Raw genomic sequence first — 15,936 nt, forward strand, 5'->3', positions numbered from 1 at the left:
CGGCCGACAGGCCATGGCACTGTAGCCTAGGCAACAGAGTGAGACTCTGTCTCAAAAAAAAAAAAAAGAAAGAAAAAGAAAAAATTTTTTTTTGCCCTTTGGGTAGATACCCAGTAGTGGGATTGCTATGGTAAATCTATGTCTTTTTCTTCGAGAAATCTCCATATTGTTTTCCATAGAGGTTGTATTAATTTGAAGTCTCACCAGCAGTATATAAATGTTCCTTTCTCTCTGCATCCTCAGCAGCATCCATTGTTTTTTGATATTTTAATAAAAGCCATTCTTCTGTACACCTGTTCTAAATCAGTTTCTTTTTTTTTGCTAGTGATACCACCATTCTCCTGGATACTGAAGCTCAGAACTTCTGACTTCTTTGCCTCTCTTGTTATTCTATATGTAGTCAGTTGGAAACAAAAATAATCTCTTGGCCGAGCATGGTGGCTTACCCTATAATTCTAGTATTCTGGGAGGCCAAGCTGGGTGGATCGTTTGAGCTCAAGAGTTCGAGACCAGCCTGAACAAAAGTGAGATCCCGTCTCTACTAAAAATATAAAAACTGAGGCAGGAGGATGGCTCAAGCCTAGGAATTTGAGGTTGTCGTGAGCTATGACACCACAGCATTCTACCCAGGGTGACAGCTTTGAAACTCTGTCTTAAAAAAATAATAATCTCTTTAGGGCTTCATAGGAAAGATTTATTCCAGTCATCATTTCCCCTTCCTATTTTCTGTTTATGTTCTTACTTCCACTCTAGTTTAAACTCTCAGTATACATGATTTTAGTGCTTCAGGCTCTTAACTGATTTCCATGATTCTAGCCTTTATCTCCTTCATAGGGCCTTAATTGATTTTTGTTTCAGTAATTCCTTGAAATTTAGTATATTTCACTTTAATCCTTATGTTAGTTTCACCTCTATAATATTGGCTGAAGCAGTAACATTTCAATATGACTATTTCCGTAATAAAAGGAAGAATAAAAGGAAGAATCCTTAATAAAAGGAAGAATCTGGGATAGAGTGGTGAACAAGATACTTTCTGCCTGTTTGGAGCTTATGTGGTACTAAAATGGATGGCTAATAAATAATTTATAACACAATTTTGATGATAGTAATTATTATAAAAAATAATGCAGTAGCATAAGGATAAAGCGATGTAATATTTTAGATTCAGTAGTCTTCCCTGAAGAAGCTAATCTTTGAATATATAACTAAATCAGGAGAGTTGAGAGAAATCTCTCCAAGACACTCTTAAGAGACGCCAAAGTTCTGAAAAGGCAGAAATGCTCAAAGGTTGAGAAACCACTAACAGAGATGTTCTGAAGTTCAGAAATGAAAGAGCAGGACTAAAGAGCATAGAGAACTCCTCATAGATTAAAAAATCAAGCAATCAGGTAGTAAATTAGAGAAAGGTCTTCTAACTATTTCAATGTCTAGAGACTTGGTTGGGAAGCATAGGCAGATCTATGGAATCTGGCCACCCCTACCACTTGGTTGAGTTTATGGGAAAAAAAAAAAATTCATACCCTGCTAAAGAGAGAGATTTGTTTTACTTTCAAAGCCTTTGAGGCCAATGCTATACTGAATCAGACTAAAGATTCAGTGTATAGAACTGTGTGCTGACAAAAGAAATAGCATATCCCTTTCTGAAGGTAACTATTTTCTGCTTCAGTCTGAACAGAGTTTTTGGTTTGGGTTTTTTTTTTTTTTAATATGAAGTGTCTGGTATACAATAAATAAACCACATTCACATATGAGAGGACGTGACCCACTTTATAGAGAGAAACAATCAATGATAGCAGACCCAAAGATGGCTTAGATTAGTTGTTGGGGTTATCAGAAAGAGACATTTTAGAAAAACTGTGATTTAAAAATGCTAAATTATCGGCTTGGTGCCCATAGCACAGTGGTTATGGTGCCAGCCACATACACTGAGGCTGGCAGGTTCAAACCTGGCCTGGCCTAGCTAAAACAACAATGACAACTGCAACAAAAAATAGTCTGGCGTTGTGACGGGTACCTGTAGTCCTAGCTACCTGGTAGGCTGAGGCAAGAGAATCGCTTAAGACCAAGAGTTTGAGGTTGCTATGAGCTGTGATGCTGTGGCCCTCTACCGAGGGTGACATAGTGAGACTCTGTCTCAAAAAAAACAAAAGTGCTAAATTATCTCACAGAAAAAGGTGGGTTCCGTATGTTGAAGAGATAAAGGAGTTTCTTTTGGACCATGAAATTTGTTTTAAGTCATATGGGTAATGGTGGAGACAAAGATATAAGAAAACTAAAAACCACTCTTCCTTATGAATACAGCTGCAACAATCCTTAACAAAATATTACCAACCAAATCCAATAGCACATTAAAAGAATCATACACCATGTCCAAATGGGATTTATCCCAGGAAGGCAAGGGTGGTTCAATATATAAAAATCAACCTATGTAATATGCAGCATAAATAGAATGAAGAAGAAAAAACCTAGTTATCTCAGATGACACTGAAAAACATCTGCCAAAATTCAGCAGCCTTTCATGGTTTAAAAAACAAATATTCAAGATGGTGCCTGTGGCTCAAAAAAGTAGGGCACTGGCCCCGTATACCGGAGGTGGCGGGTTCAAACCTAGCCTTGGCCAAAAGCTGCAAAAAACAAATATTCATCAAATTAAGGATAAAAAGGAACTTAATGATCTAGGACATGTATGAAAAACCCATGGCTTACTGTATTTAATGGTGAAAGACTGAAAACTTCCCCCTAAGATCAGGAATAAAACAAAGATGCTTTTCACCACTGTTTTTCAACATTATGCTGAAAGTCCTAGCCAGATCGATAGCCAATAAAAAATAAATAAAAAGCATAAAAATTGGAAATAAAAAGGTGAAACCATCTCTATTCATAGATGACATGGTTCTATACATAGAAAATCCCAAATCATCTGTAAGATAGTACTAACAGACAAATTTGGCAAAGTTTAGAATAGAAAATGAACACAAATCAGTTGAGTTTCTATATACTAGCAACGAACAGTCCAAAGGGGAAATTAATAAGTAATTCCATGTATAATAGCATAAAAACATTTAAATACTTAGGAATAAATATAACTGAGGAGGTATTAAGACTTGTATGCTGAAAACTACAAAAATCCCATGAATAGAAGACAGCGTCTTTAAGAGATCTGTACTCCTGAAAGTATCTACGGATTCAATACAGAATTCTAATAGCCATTTTTGCAGAAATGGAAAAGGAAATCCTCAAATTCATACGAAATTCCATGGGGCCTTGAATAGCCAAAAAAACAGTCTTGGAAAAGAAAAACAAAATTGAGTAATTCATTCTTCCTAATTTTGAAATTTACTATAGTGCTACAGTAGTTAAAAAACAGTATGGTCCTGGTATAAAGATTGACCAGTGGAATAGAATAGCTAGGCCAGAAATAAGCACTCACGTGTAAGGTCAAATAATTTTCAACAACTGTACCAAGACCATTTAATAGAGAAAAGCTAGTCTTCTTAACAAATGGTACTAGGAAGACTGGACTTCCACATATAAAAAATGAAATTAGACTATAACATATATACAAATTGACTCAAAATAGATCAGAGACCTAAATTTAAGAGCTAAAACTATAAAGCTCTTTAAAGAAAACATTGAGGGGGCGGCGCCTGTGGCTCAGTGAGTAGGGCACCAGCCCCATATGCCGAGGGTGGCGGGTTCAAACCCAGCCCCGGCCAAACTGCAACAACAGAAAAAAAAATAGCCGGGCGTTGTGGCGGCCGCCTGTAGTCCCAGCTGCTCGGGAGGCTGAGGCAAGAGCATCGTGTAAGTCCAAGAGTTAGAGTTAGAGGTTGCTGTGAGCCGTGTGACGCCACGGCACTCTACCCGAGGGCGGTGCAGTGAGGCTCTGTCTCTACCAAAAAAAAGAAAACATTGAGGAAAATTGCCTCAGTGTATTTAGCAAAGATTACACCTAAATGACACCAAAATCATAGGCAACGGAAAAAGACAAATTTGATTTCATCAAAATTAAGAACTTTTGTGTATTAGAGGACACTACCGAGAACATGAAAAAACAACATGCAGAATGGGAGAAAATATTGTAAATTATATATCTGAGAAGGGATTAGTATTAAAGAATTCTAAAACTCAACAAAACACATGCACATGCACACTCTTACTGCCAAGCAGTGTTGAATTTGCTTGTTTTTGTTTAAGCAGACAGCTGGTTGGAGAGGAAACCTGGAAAACCTATCTCTCTAATTGGTGGCAGCTTAAAATCTCATTTCAGTTGTTTTAGCCTTAGTTATGCTACTTGGAGTCTGTCCTGTTTGATCATGGTTCAGAGATAAGCCAAAAGTTTGGGCAGAGTTAACGTGTATAGTTTGGAGCTCCCCTTCTCTGACTGTTTCCTTTCTGGGATTTACCTCTTACTCTTCAGAGGGTTGTGGTTGTCTCAGACTCTATACTCAGTTCTCCAAATCCTTCAATTCAGATTGCAGGTTTTTTACGGAAGTTTTGGTTTCTCTGTAAGGCATGGCTTGTGGTTTTCCCTCAGTTTAAAAAAAACCATAAAAACAGGAAACACAGCTTGTGTTATTCCCTTCTTATATGTGTCAAATTCTCAATATCTGCTTATTTTTTATCACTCTCCATGCTTTCAAGTCATTCTTTATGTTTGTTCCAGTTTATATTTGTTATCTGCAGGAAGATGGGCCAAATAGGTTCCACTCAGCCTTCTAAATCCTCCAAAGTGCTATCTGTATTTATCTTTAGGCTCTATTTCTTTTAATTGCCTCCATTCTGTGGTGGCTATTTTTGCCTCAGCAGTTCCTGATCATCCCGTGTCAGTCTCATCAGTCCCAAATAATCATCTTAACCTAGCAATAGTGAAAGGTAGATACCAAGGAAAGCTGAGTAGCTTGGGTATGTTAAATGAGTTGAAATTCTAACTTTGTAACATAACGAAATAGAATTTTTCAGATTCTATCTACTAAAGGTACCTCTGATTTTATTAGCTTGTTCAGGACCTTCCCATAGCGAAGTCTTTAGGTCTATTCTGAGTTAATGTTGCCTAGGGTACAGAATCAGCATTTTTGTGTTGTGGGTAGCGAAGAAAGAAGGTCTTGCAAAATTTTTGTTGATCCTGATATGTACCCCCCAAAATCTAAAAACCAAAACCCTGCATGCTTTGTGTAACATATTCCAGAGTTCCTATCTTACATGCTTTTTTGTTATTTTTGAAATAACATTTTATGTATCCGGGCCCCGGCTGAACTGCAAACCAAAAAATAGCTGGGCGTTGTGGCGGGCGCCTGTAGTCCCAGCTACTCGGGAGGCTGAGGCAAGAGAATCGCTTAAGCCCAGGAGTTGGAGGTTGCTGTGAGCTGTGTGAGGCCATGGCACTCTACGGAGGGCCATAAAGTGAGACTCTGTCTCTACAAAAAAAAAAAAAAAAAACATTTTATGTATCAATAGCACATGACACAGGCTCGGTGCCAGCCACATACACTGAGGCTGGGGGGGTTTGAGCCCAGCCCAGGACAGCTAATCAACAATGATAACTGTAACAAAAAATAGCCGGGCATTGTGGTGGGTGTTTGTACTCCCAGCTACTTGGGAGGCTGAGGCAAGAGAATCAGTTAAGCCCAAGAGTTTGAGGTTGCTGTGAGCTGTGACATCACAGCACTCTACCAAGGGTGACATAGTGAGACTCCGTGTCAAAAAAATTAAAATAAATAAATAAATAATAGTACATGATACAGATACGATAAACTTAACTGTTGTAAGCTTATTGTAAAATGCATGGATAATGAATTGTGCTTTTTCTGTGTTTGTTTTTCTTAATTAGCTCCTGGGCTACAATGAAAAGCCAATAAATCTGCAGATGTTTATTGGAACAGCAGATGATCGATATTTACGACCTCATGCATTTTATCAGGTGCATCGAATCACTGGGAAGACGGTTGCTACTGCGAGCCAAGAGATAATAATTGCCAGCACAAAAGTTCTGGAAATTCCACTTCTTCCTGAAAATAATATGTCAGCCAGGTATCTTGATACATACTGTAAAATGGTCAATTCTTTCTTTTCCCTGAAATACCTTTCAGAAAATGTATATATTTTTAAGTATTAAAATAAAATATGCATTGCTCTCAGTTAACTAAATGACATCATATAAATAAATTTACATTCCCTAAGGGCGGTAGCATATTTCCAGAAAAAACTCAATTCCATAAATGTTAATGGACCATACACAAGCATCATCCTAGGTGATAGCGATAAAAACACTATATATGAATATTAAGTAGCTCACCATATAATACGGTAGATCAGAAATAAAAAGATGCAGTGTAGTTATGATTGTTAAGTTTCCTTAAGGAAATTTTGTTTTTCTCTTTTGAGGCAGAATCTCTCTCTTTTGCCTGTGCTGGAGTACAGTGGTTGTCATCATAGCTCACTGCAACCCCAAACTCCTGGGCTCAAGAGATCCTTCTGCCACAGCCTCCCAAGTAGTTGAGACTACAGGTATATGCCACCATGCCCAGTTAATTTTTCTAATTTTTGTAAAGAAAAGGTATCGCTATATTGCTCAGGCTGGTCTTGAACTCCTGGCCTTAAAGTGATTTTACTCCCTCATTTTCCCAGTGTGAACCACTGCACCCAGCCTCCTTTAGGAAAACTTTTGACTTTACCTCCAGGTATCTCATTTGACGCATTTCCAAATAAAATGAGGTGGCCTGCTTGTGAATGAGAATGCAGTAGAATTTTGTTCAGGTGTGTCTTAGGATTATGGTTACCTGTAACAAAAATCTGAAATGTAGTAGTTTAACAACTAGAAGTTTAGGGCAGGCACTGTGGCTAATGCCTGTAATCCTAGCAACAAAGTGAGACTCCATCTCAAAAATAAATAAATAAATAAATTTAGAGGTTTAATCTTTGTTTGTTTTTTTAAATTACATAAAAGAAATTTGCAGATAGCTATTTTAGGGCTAGCACAGTGGCTTCGTAAGACACTGGGACCCCAAACAAGCTTTTTCTTCTCTATCATCTTTAGCGTGTGATTTCCATCCTCAATATTGCCTTGTAATCCAGAATGGTAGCTGGAGCTCTAGCTATCACAACCAGAAGAAATAATTCCCAGAAGGGATTATTCTTCCAGAGGAATAATAAGGAAAAATGGGTGGGAAGAAGAATAAAAGGGAACTTCATGTGAGGTGGGCCTCTTAAAAGAGCTATTCCCTAAAATCTACCCCAAAACTCTTCTACATCTCCTTTATCTTTTTTTTTTTTTTTTTGAGACAGAGTCTTACTTTGTCACCTTCAGTAGAGTGCTATGGTGTCATAGCTCACCGCAACCTCCATCTTTTGGGCTCAAGTGATTGTTTTGCCTTAGCCTCCAAGTATCTGGGACTACAGGCGCCTGCCACAATGCCCGACTATTTTTTAGAGAAAGGTCTCGCACCTGTGAGCTCAGGCAGTCCACTTGCCTGGGCCTTCCAGAGTGCTAAGATTATAGGCATGAGCCACCATACCCAGCCCTATGATTTTTTTTTTTTTTTTTTTTTTTTGAGACAGTCTGTGTCACCATTGGTAGAGTGCCATAGTGTCACAGCTCACAGCAACTTCAAACTCCTGGGCTTAAGCAATTCTCTTGCCTCAGCCTCCCAAGTAGCTGGGACTATAGGCGCCCACCTCAGTGCCCGGCTATTTTTCTATTGCAGTTGTCATTTTTGCTTAGCTGGCTCAGGCTGGGTTCGCTAGCCTGGGTGTGTGTGGCTGGCACCATAAACACTGTGCTATGGGCGCTGAGCCTTTTTTTTTTTTTAAGAGAGTCTTACTTTGTTACTTTTAGTAGAGTGCTGTGGCATCATAGCTCACAGCAGCCTCAAACTCTTGGGCTCAATTGATCCTCTTGCCTTACCCTCAGGTGCCACAGTGCCGAACTAGTTTTTCTTTTCTTTTTTTGTTTTTCATAAAGACAGGGTCTTATACTTGCTCAGGCTGGTCTCAAACTCCTGAGCTCAATCCACCTGCCTCAGCCTCCCAGAGTGCTAGGATTAAGGTGTGAGCCACCTTGCCCATCCCATCCGTTGATCATTCCTTTTTTTGTTTTGTTTTTATTGTTGAGGATTCATTGAGGGTACAAGAAACCAGGTTCCACTGATTGCATTTGTTAGGTAAAGTCCCTCTTATAATTGTCTTGCCCTCAAAAGGTATGTCACATACCAAGACCCCACCCCACTCCCTCCTTACCTCTCTCTGCTCTTCCTTTCTCCCACCCCTCTCCCTCCTTCTCCCTCTGCTCTCCCCTTCCCCCACACCCCACCGTGTACTAGGTCATTAATTGTCCTCATATCAAAAGTGAGTACATAGGATTCGTGCTTCTCCATTCTTGTGGTGCTTTACTAAGAATAATGTATTCCACTTCCATCCAGGTTAATACAAAGGATGTAAAGTCTCCCATTGTTTTTAATGGCTGAATAGTATTCTATGGTATACATATACCACAGCTTGTTAATCCTTTCCATTGATCATTCTTAAATAAAAAGCAAACTTGGGGGCGGCGCCTGTGGCTCAGTGAGTAGGGCGCCGGCCCCATATACCGAGGGTGGCGGGTTCAAGCGCAGCCCTCGCCAAACTGCAACAGAAAAATAGCCGGGTGTTGTGGCGGGCGCCAGTAGTCCCAGCTGCTCGGGAGGCTGAGGCAGGAAAATCATATGAGCCCAAGAGCTGGAGGTTGCTGTGAGCTGTGTGACACCACGCCACTCTACCAAGGGCAGTAAAGTGAGACTCTGTCTCTACAAAAAAAAAAAAAAAAAGCGAACTTGGAAATATTCCTTTACCTGAGCTATTGGCACTTGAAACAATTTAGGGGCCTGTTACTAAGGAAGAATAGAAGAAACAATATTGTATAGGCATCTGTTAATCTGCCACAACTAGGTGTGGGAAATTTAAACTGAGTTTTGGAATTGATTGATTGATTTTTGCGATAATCTCACTACATCACCCTAAGTAGAGTGCTGTGGCGTCACAGCTCACAGCAACCTCAAACTTTTGGGCTCAAGTGATCCTTTTGCTTCAGCCTCCCAAGTAGCTGAGACTACAGGCACCTGCCACAACACCTGGATAGGGGTTTTTTTTCTGTTTTGTTTTGTTTTTCAGTAGAGACAGGATCTTGCTTTTACTCAAGGTGTCTCAAACTCCTGAGCGCAGGCCTTTCAGGGTAACTGAGATATAGGTGTGAGCCACTGTGCCTAGCTGTAGGCTGAGTTTTGTTGCAGAAGTTGTTTCAAACTACTGTATAGACTTTTTTTTTTTTTTTTTTTGAGACAGTCCCACTATTTGCCCTCAGTTGTATGCTGTGCCATGCCATCACAGTTCACAGCAACTTCAAACTCTTGGGCTAAAGCTATTCTCTTGCCTCAGCCTCCTAAGTAGCTGGGACTACAGGCAACCACCACAACACCCGGCTACTTTTTTGTTGCAGTTGTTTAGCTGGCCCAGGCCAGGTTCGAACCCACCACCCTTGGTATATGTGGTTGGTGCTGTAACATTGTGCAATAAGCACCGAGCCTGTATAGACCTTTCTTAAAGTGGCAATAACATCCATCCCAGGCTATTGCAATAACAGTTCTATAAAAATTAGATTTATTCTTGGGTGGCGCCTGTGGCTCAAAGGAGTAGGGCACTGGCTCCATATGCCAGAGGTGATGGGTTCAAACCCAGCCCTGGCCAAAAACTGCAAAAAAAAAAGAAAAAAAATTCGATTTATTCTTTAGCTAATTTATTATTAAATTTATATTCAAATAAAATTTTGTTTATTTATTTTGGTTGTTTTTGTTTGTTTGTTTGTTTTGCTGGGGCTGGGTTTGAACCCACCACCTCCGGTATATGGTGCCAGCGCCCTACTCCTTGAGCCACAGGAGCTGCCCTATTTTGTTTTTTTTTAGACAGAGTCTTACTTTGTTGGTCTGGGTAGAATGATGTGGTATCATAGCTCTTGGGCTCTAGTGACCCCCTTGCCTCAGCCTCCTGAGTAGCTGGGACTATAGGTGTCTTCACAATGCCCAGCTATCAAATAACATTTTAGATAAACCAGTTATACACTGGAGGACACAGAAACTGGTAATCCAGTTCTGCTATAATGAAATAAGAATTGCCTCAAGAAATAACTTACTCTGTTAACTACTTACTACAAGAAAAGTTGGTATATATTAAATAAAATCTTTTATTTGCCTACTTTGGTTCGAATAGACAATACATGAAAACCCAGCTCAGAAAATCATTACATAGGGGCTACTACAGAGTTCTTTCATGGCAAAGGCGGACAGTTCATAATCTCTACTCTTGAATTTTTGTGTTCTGTGGGCGGCACAAGGAGTAGGGTGCCCGCCCCATATACCAGGGGTGGTGGTTTCAAGCCCAGTCCCGGCCAAAACTAAAAAAAAAAAAAATTTGTATTCTGTAATATAGAAAGAACTTTAGAATATCAGCCAGTACTTGTTCAGATACTTGAGCAAAACTCCTTCTTGAGTAATATAATGATTTCAGGCATCCTGTTTGACACATTTTCTTTCTTTCTTTTTTTTTTTTTGTAGAGACACAGTTTCACTTTATGGCCCTCAGTAGAGTGCCATGGCATCACACAGCTCACAGCAACCTCCAACTCCTGGGCTTAAGCGATTCTCTTGCCTCAGCCTCCCCAGTAGCTTGGACTACAAGCACCCGTCACAATGCCCGGCTATTTTTTTGTTGCAGTTTGGCCGGGGCGGGTTTGAACCCACCACCCTCGGTATATGGGACCGGTGCCCTACCCTACTGAGCCACAGGCACCGCCCTTGACACATTTTCAAATAAGCTGAGATGGGATAACCTCTGAATGAGAATGCACGTGGTCTTCCTTTTACTCTAGGAGCTCGTTTTTCCACATAGCATCAGGAGCATAAGATAAATGATTAGTCAGCTATGGAGAGAGATTTAAAACTGAGATTTCAACTATTGTTTTCTGAGAATTCAGAAAATTGATCCCTAGACAACAGTTTGTAGGTTATGTTTCCATTTATTCCTACATATATTCAAAGCATTGTACTGCATTCAACTTAAATAGGAAACCACCAAAAGCTTATTATAAGATTTCTTAATTTTGTTTGAGGGATAGTGTAAGAAATAGTCACATGAATACTTCTTCATAATCTCAAAAACCACTGTTAAAGACACTTTTTCTTAGGTTGATCATTACACGTAGTCTTTTCAACTTAAAGGGAAAAAGTTGGTGTTTTTGATGACCTGGTAGATTTTGCTTTATCAGACAACAAGAGATCTATAGAAACTTTGAACAAACATTTGCTACTTGCATTGGCTACTAGGATATTCACAGTCAAGCTCAATTTATAGTAGTCATAATAATTCATATCATGAAGGTAAGTGTGCAAAGCTTCATCTGTATTTACAGCTGCTCTGCATTGCTTGCATCAGTGAGCTTTACTCTTTTTTTTTGACTTAGTATATTTATTTTTATTATTATTTTTTTATTATTAAATCATAACTGTGTACATTAATGTGATCATGGGGCATCACACACTGGTTTCTTTTTTTTTGTAGAGACAGAGTCTCACTGTACCGCCCTCGGTAGAGTGCCATGCCATCACACGGCTCACAGCAACCTCTAACTCTTGGGCTTACGTGATTCTCTTGCCTCAGCCTTCTGAGCAGCTGGGACTACAGGCGCCTGCCACAATGGCTGGCTATTTTTTTGTTGTTGTTGCAGTTTGGCCGGGGCTGGGTTTGAACCCGCCACCCTCGGCATATGGGGCCGGCGCCCTACTCACTGAGCCACAGGCGCCGCGCCACACACTAGTTTCATAGACCGTTTGACACATTTTCATCACTCTGGTCAACACAGCCTACCTGGCATTTTCTTAGTTATTGTGCCAAGACATTTACATTCCACATTTACTAAGTTTCACATATACCCTTGTAAGATGCACCCGTGAGCTTTACTCTTATCAGATAAAGAGCAGCATTAGATTCTCATAGAAGTGTGAATCCTTCTTTAAAGTGCATATGTAAGGGATCTAGATTACATGCTCCTTATGAGAATCTCAAAAATATATACATATACATAGTTGTAGTTTTAAACAGAATTTAATACTTATTATCATTGTTGCTTACGAGATTTTTGTTGTTTGGGGGTTTTGTTTTCATTTCTTTCTTTCTTTATTTATTTTTTTGGTTGAGACAGAGTCTCACTGTGTTGCCCTTGGTAGAGTGCTGTAGCATCACAGCTCACAGCAACCTCAAGCTCTTGGGTTTAAGCGATTCTCTTGCCTCAGCCTCCCAAGTAGCTGGTGCTACAGGTGCCTGCCACAACACCCAGCTATTTTTTGTTGCAGTTGTCGTTGTTGTTTAGCTGGTCTGGGCCAGGGTTGAACCCATCAGCCTCGGGTTGTATGTGGCTGGCGCTGTAACCACTGTGCTATGAGCGCTGAGCCTTATTTATTTTATTTATTTATTTATTTATTTATTTATTTATTTATTTATTTATTTATTTATTTATTTTGAGACATTGTCTCACTATGCTGCCCTCAGTAGAGAGCTATGGCATCAAAGCAACCTCCAATTCTTGGACTAAAGCGATTGTGTTGCCTTAGCCTCCCAAGTAGCTGGGACTACAGGTGCCCCCTATAATGCCCAGCTATTTTTTGGGTATAGTTGTCATTATTGTTTATCACGCCCGGGCTGGGCTCAAACCCACCATCCTCAGTGTTTGTGGCTGGCACCCTACTCATTGAGCCATGGGTGTTGACCTTCAAAAAAAAAAATTTTTTTTTTTTTTTTTTGCAGTTTTGGCTGGGGCTGGGTTTGAACCCACTACCTCTGGCATGTGGGGCCACCACCCTACTCTTTTGATCCACAGGCACCGCCCCCTTTTTTTTTCTTGAAATTTATTTTGTGTCTTTCTGTAGATGAAAATAGTAAGTGGCTTAAAAATTACTTTTGGAATTCTTTCTTGTGCTTTACTCGTTCTTATTTTGATGAGCTAGTTCTAGAATATGTTCTTCCAAGCTACTTCTATAGCTGCTTTACAGTAAACATTAGAGTCAAAACTACTGATAGAGTAAAAGAACTAATAATAAATGCTTCAGAGTGAGATAACTTGTAACAAACAGAAGGTTTGATCATAATTAATTATCCACTTGCTTTATTGTCCAATATGTGAATAACAAAGATACTTTATAGTTGCTGTTATTTTCTACCATGTTAGTGTGTTAAGCAGTCATCCTTAGTAATAAATTTTGAAGATGATGAAATGTTAGACTTATATGGAAAACTTCATTTTTATTTTTTGTAGAGACAGAGTCTCACTTTTATGGCCCTCGGTAGAGCGCCGTGGCCTCACACAGCTCACAGCAACTTCCAACTCCTGGGCTGAAGCGATTCTCTTGCCTCAGCCTCCCGAGTAGCTGGGACTACAGGCACCCGCCACAACGCCCGGCTATTTTTTGGTTGCAGTTTGGCTGGGGCCGGGCTTGAACCCGCCACCCTCGGTATATGGGGCCAGGGCCTTACCGACTGAGCCACAGGCGCCTTCATTCTTTTATGTACATTACTTAAGAATGCAAGGAGCTTAGTCTTATGGATCATTATTTATTCATTTTTTCTTTGAGACAGAGTTTCACTTTGTTGCCCTCGGTAGAGTGCTGTGGTGTCATAGCTCACGTCAACCTCAAACTCCTGAGCTTAACTGATTCACTTGCCTCAACCTCCCAAGTAGCTGGGGGACTACAGGTGCCTGCCACCATGTCTGGTTATTTTTTAGAGATGGGGGTCTCCCTCTTGCTCAGGCTGGTCTTGAACTTGTGAGCTCAAGCAATCCACCCACCTCGGCCTACCAGAGTGCTAGGATTACAGGCATGAGTCACTATGCCCAGCCTGGATCATTTTTTATTAATAAACACATCATTATAAAAGTCTAAATATGTTATTGATAACTTTATTATAGTCTTATAAGTGAATCTTTTCTGACTTCGTTACAGATACAGAATTAAAAATCTTTTTCAATGGAGAAGCATGAATCCTATGTACTCAATCTTGATATGAGGACAATTAATGACAATTAAGGTTGGGGGGGGGAAGCAGAAAGAGGGATGGAGGGAGGAGGGTGGGGCCTTAGTGTGTGTCACATTTTATGGGGGCAAGACATGATTGCAAGAGGGACTTTACCTAACAATTGCAATCAGTGTAACTGGCTTATTGTACCCTCAATGAATCCCCAACAATAAAAAAAAAAAAAAAAAAATCTTTTTCTTAATATTTTAATTGCATAGTTCTGGCACCCCAGAATTAACTGGCCTAAATAACTATTTTTCGTGATTCCTTGGGTTGACTGAGTTCACCTTATCCATTTCCATGGTGTCAGCTGAGGTTAACTTATGTACCTGGATGGATTCAGTGGGAGCTCATCTGTGCTTGAATATCCAAGATGTCTAGGGTGGCTGGATTGTTTGGAGATTGTCAAGGTCTTTCTTTCCATTATGCTATGAGAGCAAATGTGGAAGTTACCAGTCTTCTTCATTACTAGGCTCATCATTCAGTACTAGGTCATACTGTCACATGACCACATGCTCTATTTTCAAAGCAAGTCATAGGCTAGCTCTAAAAGAGAGTAGACATAGATACTCCATCTCTGTTTTCTTGTTGGGGGATTCATTGAGGGGATACTCCATCTCTTAATGGCAAGAGGAGAGGCATGCAAGTACAAGAATAGGGAAGCATATTTTTTTTTTTGCAGTTTTGGCCAGAGACAGGTTTGAACCCGCCACCTCTGATATATGGGGCCGAGGCCCTACTCCTTGAGCCACAGGCACTGCCCAATGGGGAAGCATCATTGATAGTCATCTTTACATTCTACCATACTTAACTATTGCACTTTTATCTTTCAAAAATATTTTTAAGCTCTATATTGAAATAGCAGAGAATAACAATTACACGTATCTTTATTCTTTGATATGATTTTGGATACTTTTTCCCCCGACAAATGAACAGTACATGCGTATCTATGTATTTGTTTAGAGCCATGATCATTAATAAGCAAATTAAATTTTTATATTTTTCTCTTTAGTATTGACTGTGCAGGTATTTTGAAACTCCGCAATTCAGATATAGAACTTCGAAAAGGAGAAACCGATATTGGCAGAAAGAATACTAGAGTACGACTTGTGTTTCGTGTACACATCCCACAGCCCAATGGAAAAGTCCTTTCTCTACAGATAGCTTCTATACCTGTTGAGTGCTGTAAGTGAGTTTGTGATGATGTTTTAAGATTTTGTTTGTAATAGTTTGTTTTCTGTCTTGTTTATAATTTAATATGTGCATCAGAAGTGTAAACTGAATCATAGAGTGGGTTGCTAGTTTAATTTTCTCATGGAAATAAGCTAAAATGTTTAGGTAGAAAGAGTACTGATCTTGGAATTTAAAAATGGCTTCTTGTGATACTTTTGCCCTAGGTAGCTACATGATGATAGACAAAGTTTTTTTATCTTTAAACTAGGAAGGTAGGCTGATGGCATCTGAGGGCCAAGTCTGAAGCTGTGACTCCGATGCTTTTTTTTTTTTTTTTGGCCAGGGCTGGGTTTGAACCCACCACCTCCGGCGTATGGGACCAGCGCCCTACTCCTTGAGCCATGGCACTGCCCGACTCCAATGCTTTTAAATGTTGCTTGATCATGATTGTTTCATAAAATTTCAGCCTTCGCCTTGGAATATATGGATCTCTGCAAACTGATCCATCAGCTAGATAAGATTGAAGGAGTAGTGCGGCGCCTGTGGCTCAGTCGGTAAGGCACCGGCTCTATGTACCGAGGGTGGCGGGTTCAAACCTGGCTCCAGCCAAACTGCAACAAAAAATAGCTGGCTGTTGTGGCGGAAGCCTGTAGTCCCAGCTTACATGGGAGG

The 15,936-nt window shown here is 40.0% G+C and overlaps 1 protein-coding gene across 4 annotated transcripts in view; it reads left to right on the forward strand.

Annotated features, from left to right (window-relative positions):
- NFATC3 (nuclear factor of activated T cells 3) overlaps positions 1–15,936 on the forward strand; it is a 143,104-nt gene that overhangs the window by 58,432 nt on the left and 68,736 nt on the right. For all 4 annotated transcript variants that reach the window (XM_053604677.1, XM_053604696.1, XM_053604685.1 and 1 more), the window contains exons 4-5: positions 5,831–6,030; positions 15,104–15,276. In XM_053604677.1, coding sequence (XP_053460652.1) covers positions 5,831–6,030; positions 15,104–15,276 — 373 coding nt within the window. The remainder of the gene's footprint in view (positions 1–5,830; positions 6,031–15,103; positions 15,277–15,936) is intronic.

This window comes from Nycticebus coucang, chromosome 2 (genome assembly GCF_027406575.1).
Source record: "Nycticebus coucang isolate mNycCou1 chromosome 2, mNycCou1.pri, whole genome shotgun sequence".
Lineage (NCBI taxonomy): Eukaryota > Metazoa > Chordata > Mammalia > Primates > Lorisidae > Nycticebus > Nycticebus coucang.